Genomic DNA, 7386 nt, shown 5'->3' with positions numbered 1-7386 from the left:
GCGCTCCCGCACGCCCGCCATGCCGCAGGACAGATGGTATTTATAGGGCTGAACACAGGAAGCTTGGGAAGGGCTGAAGGGCAACCATCTCCAACCGTGACCCAGCTCCAAGGGCAGCAGGGCAAGAGCCCAGCTCCACCCTCGCTCGTTGCACACTCAGCCAACAAGCTCAATAAAACGTCTTTATTCTGTACATTTATATATAGATGCTTGGGGAACAGGGACAACTCCCAGCATTAGAAAAATTCAAGACAACAAAACAGCAATTACAAAGAGCATGGCACCAAGAACAGTCATGCCACAGATGGTAGGGACAAGGTGAGACCAGCCATCAGCTGTTTCAGAGAAAGTCACAGCACCCCAATGCCTGTTTTGGGGCAGAAAACACCAGAGCTGCTGCAAACAGCTGGATCCCCCTCCAACCCCCAGGCAGCTGTTTGTGACCCACTAGCACCAAAGGGAGGAGCCGGCTAGCAGCTGGGTCTGTCCTTCTTGCAGTCATGGGTGAAAGACCATGTCACCGTAACACCCAGACCGCTGCCAAGATGGGAAGAAAGAGGGATCCTGCTTGAGCAGCGACCCTGGTCCAGCAGCACCTGCCTCCCTGCTGGGATGAGGGGGAAGAAGCAGGTCTTCAGCTGGGTCAGTGCTCCTCACAAGGGACAGGTCACTCCTGCCGTTACTGAGCTGCCTCTGAATCCCTTCACCAGTGCCACCATCTCACCAGCTTCTCCACCACGCCTCAGCACGCTCCCCACAGGGTGCAGCCACCACCTGCTGCCCAAGCACAGCCCAGTGGAGAGCATGGCTGCCTGTGCCAGCAGCCCAGAGGCAGAACTTACTCCCCGCACAGTAGAAGGGTAGTTTGGGTGTCCAAGTGCTATCACAGGCCCTCGCCCTTCTCGGTAGTCTGGGCTGGCAGGCCACCATGCCATGTGACAGGGCTGGCTGAAGGCCCGTCGCTCACAGCTGACACCTTTGTTGTAACAGTCAGGGATAAACCCAAAAGCCTATGTAGAGCTGTACAGCCCCCGCTGCACCCTCCAGGCTACAAGTAGCCCAGAGCAACAGTCGCACCGGGCAGCCGCACCACGGCGAGCGAGGAGGCAAACGTGCTCCACTGTGTGCAGAGTCCTTGCTGGCAACCCCAGCTCTCTCTGACAACAAACCCTAGTGGCAGGGCAGAGAAAACAAGTCTGTCTTGAGGAGAAACAAATAAAATCACTGTCAAATCACATCTAAACAACAGAAATCACCTGGCTCTGTGATAACAACAGAGCCCGTCCTCCTCACACTTTAAGGCAAGCAGGTGAGGAGCAAGCTGGGCCAGGCCCTGAACAGCCACACCAGGGAGCCCGCTGCAAACCGCTGCTGCCCACACGCCGGTGACACCTCCAGTGAACGTCCGTGGAAACAACCTGCAGGTGCCAGCGCAGGCCCGGGCCTGCTCTGCTCCACAGAATGGCCTCCTGCCCAGCTGCTGCAGGGAAGGGATGCAAGTGCAAACTCTGCCTTCAGGCCGTTAGGTCGGGAGGCTGTGCCACCTGGAGCAGCCACAGCTTCCCAGGAGTCAGAGAGCAGGATGCTGAACGAGTGTTACACACGTGAGTGGGGAACAGGACACTTGTCCAACAGTAAAACACTCAGATTAGAGTAATGCAAAACCAACACGCAAATGGACACACAGCAGATTAAAGTCAACCAAGATTAAAACGGTTAAAAAGTGTCCTGAATGCATTTTGAGAGGTTCAGTTAACCCCTGCTGTGGGCAGCAGGGCCTCTTCCATCCCCTGCCCAGAGGGATGTGCTGCAGGATGACTCAAGAGAGGATTGTTATCAATCCAGTGCTCAGAGAGCAGAAACAGGACCAGAACTTATGTCAGAGATAGGAAAATGTTCCTCTGCTGCTAGTCTTCAACAGTTCTGCTCTTCCCAACCAATAATTTTCAAACAATAAACAAAGCCAGAACTTGCCTGCCGAGGTCTGCAAGTGCCTCTGATCTATTCTGAAGGAGGGCAGGGCAACGAAGGCTGCAGGCGACGTGGAGAACATGCTCAGCTTGCCCCACAAACAGCACTGCATGAGAGAAACTCTCCCAGGCTCCATCTCCCAGCGCGGAGGAGGGACACCCACGCTAGAACGGGACAGCAGCAGCTCCAGGCATCGCTCAGAGAGCCGTGGGAGCTTCCATCCTTCTCCCCGGCTGCTGGTGAGTGGACATCTCTCTGACCTAGTGGTAGTCAGAAGCTCAGCTGTCCAGGCCCCAGGGAGTCCTCCAGGCCATTGTCTTTGGTGGTGATAGCTTGGAGGTCAGTGACATGTCCAATGCCTTTGGTGACTCCTTCACGGAAAAGCAGCTTGGCTCCAACCTTCAAGTACTCAGGGTGCTTGATGAACCTGAAACGGACGACTGCCTTCTCCCCTGTCCGCAGCTTGTCCTGAAAAGAAAAAGGAAGAGCTTAGATCCATCTGCCATACCCGTGACATGGAGGAGAGGTGCATGTGGCTGCTAAGAAGGTAAGACAAATGAGCAGGTTGCCTCCCTCAGACTGCATGGCTTGAGCCCTGCCTATGACTGTATGCTTAAGGGGAGACAAGAAGACACAAGCTCTGGAGAACAGAGAGTTCACCCCCCTTCACAATCTTGCTGTAGTCCATAATGCTGCTTGTTTTGTGAGGAAGGAATTCTCTAACATGCTGGGAGGAAGAACGATCGAATGAGCAGGATAAAGGGATGGAGTGTGCTTCTAGGAAGGGGCGAAGCTACTCAAGACACCAGTAGCCCCTAGTTTTACTAAAGGGTATGGTGGAATCCAAACCAACCCCACAGGAAGATCCACTTTCCTCACCTTTCCTCCCAGTCCTACCTTTCCATGGATCTTCTCTACAATAGCAGTCTGTCGCACATTCCCCACGTGCACCGTCACCTGAAACCCCTTCCGGAAAGTCGTGGCATGGAACAGCAGCACTATCTCGGCTTCAAACACTGAGCAGATGGTGGGATTCATTTCTGGGCTCACCATGACCATGCCCTGCACAACAACCCAAAGCTCAGATCAGTTAGGGCCGGTCCTCGTGCTTCTGAACAGTCCCCAAAACCACAAATACGTTTCTACTCCGCGACCCGGGCGTGCATCCCGTTCTCAGCCTTGTGCTCATCCTGCTTTGTCACCCGGCCATTACCCCCCCTTCCAGCAAGTTTCCTGCAAACATCCCCACTTCATTCGCAGCCTCCCAGCAGGGGATCTCCAGGGAGACCTCGGCTCCTGCTCGCGCGGTTCTCACCTTGCGCAGCAGGGAGCGGTCGAAGGGCCCGAGGGCCAGGGTGGCCGCCTGCCCAGCCCGCAGCACGCGGCAGGCCGAGCGGTTGCGCTGGATGCTGCACACCTTCAGCCGCAGGAACTTCCCATCGTCAGTGGGACCGACCACCAGGCTCTCCCCTTCTCGGCAGATCCCGCTGCCCAGGGTGGAAGAGCAGGACAGAGTTCGTCACGAGACAGAGAAGAAATGTCACCCTCCAAGATCAACCTGCACAAGCTCCCCAGGGCCAAGGAGGTCAGTGTCCTTGGACCAGCTAACACGGACGCAAAGCTGGTAGGAACAGGGGTTTCCCACAGTCGGAACAAAGGCCACTCTACCACTCCTAAGAATAGCAGGTATCCCTGAGATGGGGGCCACTCTGTCCCCCGTGCTCTGCCACACTGCATTGTTTCTGCTGGAGAGGCTGCAGCTGATGCCCGTTCTGTATGGATGTGCTGGTAGCCAAACAGCTCTGATTGCTCCCCAGCACTGAGGGACAGCTGCCTTCTTATGGGAGTTATCCTCTGCTGGGATTGAAGGACGTGCCCTCTACATTTCCTCCCCATGCCTGGCGAAGGAGGAATGCAGTGTCTTGAGATGATGGCTAACCCGTTTCAACCCTGGGTCCCAGCATGCCTGCCTTTGGCACGCCACAGGTCACACTCCTAACCCAGCAACCTTAGAGCAGACTCTCTGCCTGCCACCACATGAGCAATGGTCTGCTCATGGCATCTCCCAACACGCTGCAGGGCTTTACCCTCGCTTGGCTCAGTCATCTGGCAGCAGTCAGGACTGAGCCTCTCACTGCTCCCATCTGCAGCGGGTGACTCTAACCCTGTGGGAGCTCCAGCAACCATTCACACTCACACTCGTCTGCCTGGCCTCACTTACCTCGATAGAGTTCCTCCCACAACAGTCCCCACCTCTGGCACAGTGTAAATTTCATCAACCTGCAGCAAGGCAACAAGGTAGGCTGTTCAGACAGCTGCGAAACAGCACTCCAGAATGAGGACATGGTGCCCACCCCTTGTGTGGAGGGAGATCACTGCTGGTCATCAGGTGCCACCTCAGAGCTTTCATCACCTCCCACGACCTTCCCATTAAAGGAACCTCTGCCTTTTAAGTGGCAACCAGAGAAACAATCTTATCCCCGAGATGGGCATCCCTTGGTTAGGACAGAGTGCAGCTTAGCAAGTTTTTTTTGAGGAGTGATTCCTCTCTACACTTCTATGTCTCTAGAGTTCACCACACTCCTGCACACTCCTCCCCACGGTGTCCAGAGCCCCAAGATATTGCTGGAACATTTGACAAACAAGTACAGTACCAGAACTGGAAACAAGCTACCCTTACACACCTGAAACTCTGTGAGTTGCTGCATTAATTCTTCCTGCTCTTTACTGTTGGTCAGTGGAGGGAGGATGTTGAGGAAGACTTTTAACAGATCCAGGTTCTCCCCAGAAACACTGGACAGGGTGAAGATTGGGGTGATGCTGTCAGAAACAAACAGACAGGAATAAGCAGAAGGCAGAGCGCAGCTGCAGAAGGTGGCTGGAATTCTGAATCTACCGAGTCCAGCAAGAGGACAGAGACAGAGTGATAAATGGCCAGAGCAGAAGGGCACACAGGCTATGTACAACTGTGCAGTAATCTCTGCCTCAAAGGTTGGTTGAGGCGCCAATCCCCCGCCAACCCACACTTCTGTCATGGAAAAGGTACTCTGGTGCAGTCTCAGGCACCTTCTGCTCTCAGAGCCATGAAAAGTCTTGGGAGGGGAAAATGCCTTCTTGGAGAATGCAAAGGTAGGAAACTCAATGAGGAGCCAAGATGTCCAAGATGCAGTTGCCTCCCCCATGGTCACCCTTCCCCAGCTCCTCACAACAGCCCAGTCTGAACTGCCTGCTCCCAGAAGAAGAAATCGTCCCTTACTTGGGAGACTGTGCAAACTGCTGTGCTGCTGTGACAGCATCATCATCTGAGTTCACAAGCAGGGGGAGTTTGTTGCAGCCTGGCTGCTTCAGGATTCGCTCCAGCTGCTTCACCGTCCGTTCCACAGTGGCTTTTGAACACAAATCAACTTTGCTGATGACAATGAAGAAGGGGACCTTGAGGGCCATGGCTAAGCCCAAGTGCTCTCGTGTTGTGCCTGCTGCAGGAGACAAGTGAGAGTGTAGGTGCAGCAGCAGTCATCACCGTTTCTTGTTTTTGCAACAGCTGCGTTTCCTGGCTCTTCCACAGACCCACTCTAGAGATTTCACTCTAAATGCTTAGTTCATCAGGCAATGAAAAAGCAAAATTATTCTTCTAAATAAAACCAAACATCAGCCCAGAAAAATAAAAAAACACCAAGAATTTTTCTGACTTATCTATCTGCTTCAGAAAGGCACAGTTTTCATTCTTGGGCTAGGGTTTACCATAAAACAGCCACAAAAATGTCAAGGAAAGATGTGGGAGAAGTCCAGCTGCCTTTCTACAAGGCTTCAGGATTCAGCACCCCTAAGAATATGTCAAAGGTTTTTGGATTTTTTCTAACAAACCCAGCCTCAAATTCCAAACAAAGCCTTTCCATCCAGGGTAGTTTAATGAGGTCTACTCATTAAGAAAGAGGATCTCCACTCTGCTCTCTGCCCAGATCCTCACAGGCACTGCCTTACAAGAAATCAGGACAGGCTTCCAAGACTAGTATTTTTCTCATTCCCAGCCAACAAGGACCTACTCCCCCATGCTCCACTTCTCTACACACTTTGCTGTCAATCCATGCAGGCAGGACAACACTCACCAATGCCAGTGTTGGCGCTAACCACCAACATAGCGAAGTCCGGGCAGTAGCTGGTGAGGCCAAAGATGGTTGTTTTCAGATACTTGTGGTGGCCAGCCAGGTCAATGAAAGTGATCATTTTGGAAGAACTCTCACAGATTTCTTCTGCTGTTCGGGAGTCACTATAATTTACCACCTGAAGAACATAAGGACTCAGTGAGAAAAGGAGGCCCAGCAGGCAAGTGAAGAAACCCCAGATCTTATCTCTCCACTCTGACCTCAGAATTAGTGAGACCATTCACCATGGGTGCAAGAAACAACGTCCGTTGCAAGCGGACAAGTAGCACTCGGGTTCAGTTAAAGGGACACAAGAGCTGTGCCACCTCTCTTCCTTCATGTCCCACTCACAATTGTACCAGGAGGGCAGTCCTATTCTCCTCCAGCCTTCTGAGTTCAGCAGCCCACTCTCTCACCTCTCCTTTGCTGTTGAAGCCAAGGATCTCAAAGCTGATGCTCGATGTCCTTCCGGACTGGATTTCATGGAGATGCCGGAAGAGGTTGAGGCGTGCTCTGCCCCGCCCGTTGTCCAGCTCTCCTTGTGTTAGGACACCCAACAGGGTTGACTTCCCCGAGTCCACGTTCCCCAGCACAGCTACTCGCAGGTCTAAGAACTACAGGAAGAACAGCAGAGAAATCACACAACTTAACCACTGTTGTGCTGGGTGTGCATGAGCACTACATGGCAATGGATATGTGCCTCGGAGAACTTCCCTCCCCAGCTGACACTGTGCAGTGTCATCTTGTGCAGATTCTGCTCTTGCTCCCAGCAAACCACTGCCCAGGAACTGTGATATACTCCTTAAGAGTTGTGATGTGCCACATCAGGCTTTGATATCACAAAAAAGGTCATCGACTGCAGCAGGAACTCTGAAGCCTTCCTTGTTTGCACACTGGCCTGCATCATAACTGTGACCGTAGAAGTTAAATAAATTCTCAACTCTGATCCAGGCCACCTCTCCTGCTGGTATCTGCCCCAACCACAATCTCAAAGAGAAAAAGCGTTATCATCAAGCCTCCTCCTGGCAGCTCTTTAAAGTGTCTGCTACAGGCCAATCTATGACAAAGTGCCCCTAGGGTTTGGGCTTCCATCCCAAAAGGAAGCTGCTTGTATGAAGCCTCCAGGTCTCCAGCAGGAGAGGACGGCCAGGTTGTGGGTTCCTACCTGCTGGTTGTCAGGCACTTTTCGGACAAGCACCTCCGTTATCTTCCTCGGGACGTCGCTGTCGTAGTCGACCTCCCTCTCCCGCAGCACCGTGATGTCAGCTCCAAC

The 7386-nt window shown here is 53.1% G+C and overlaps 1 protein-coding gene across 1 annotated transcript in view; it reads right to left on the bottom strand.

Moving 5' to 3' along the window:
• Window positions 1-2241: 2241 nt before the first annotated feature.
• The window catches only part of GTPBP2 (GTP binding protein 2), a 6251-nt gene continuing 1106 nt past the window's right edge, over window positions 2242-7386 (bottom strand). Inside the window, exons 3-11 of the mRNA XM_008937843.1 lie at window positions 7279-7386; window positions 6530-6727; window positions 6078-6252; window positions 5228-5447; window positions 4656-4791; window positions 4193-4251; window positions 3287-3458; window positions 2869-3033; window positions 2242-2439 (exon numbers count right to left, since the gene is read on the bottom strand). Coding sequence (XP_008936091.1) covers window positions 2242-2439; window positions 2869-3033; window positions 3287-3458; window positions 4193-4251; window positions 4656-4791; window positions 5228-5447; window positions 6078-6252; window positions 6530-6727; window positions 7279-7386 — 1431 coding nt within the window. The remainder of the gene's footprint in view (window positions 2440-2868; window positions 3034-3286; window positions 3459-4192; window positions 4252-4655; window positions 4792-5227; window positions 5448-6077; window positions 6253-6529; window positions 6728-7278) is intronic.

This window comes from Merops nubicus, unplaced genomic scaffold (assembly GCF_000691845.1).
Source record: "Merops nubicus isolate BGI_N331 unplaced genomic scaffold, ASM69184v1 scaffold22830, whole genome shotgun sequence".
Taxonomy (NCBI): domain Eukaryota; kingdom Metazoa; phylum Chordata; class Aves; order Coraciiformes; family Meropidae; genus Merops; species Merops nubicus.
This window is presented reverse-complemented; position numbering and strand designations above follow the sequence as displayed.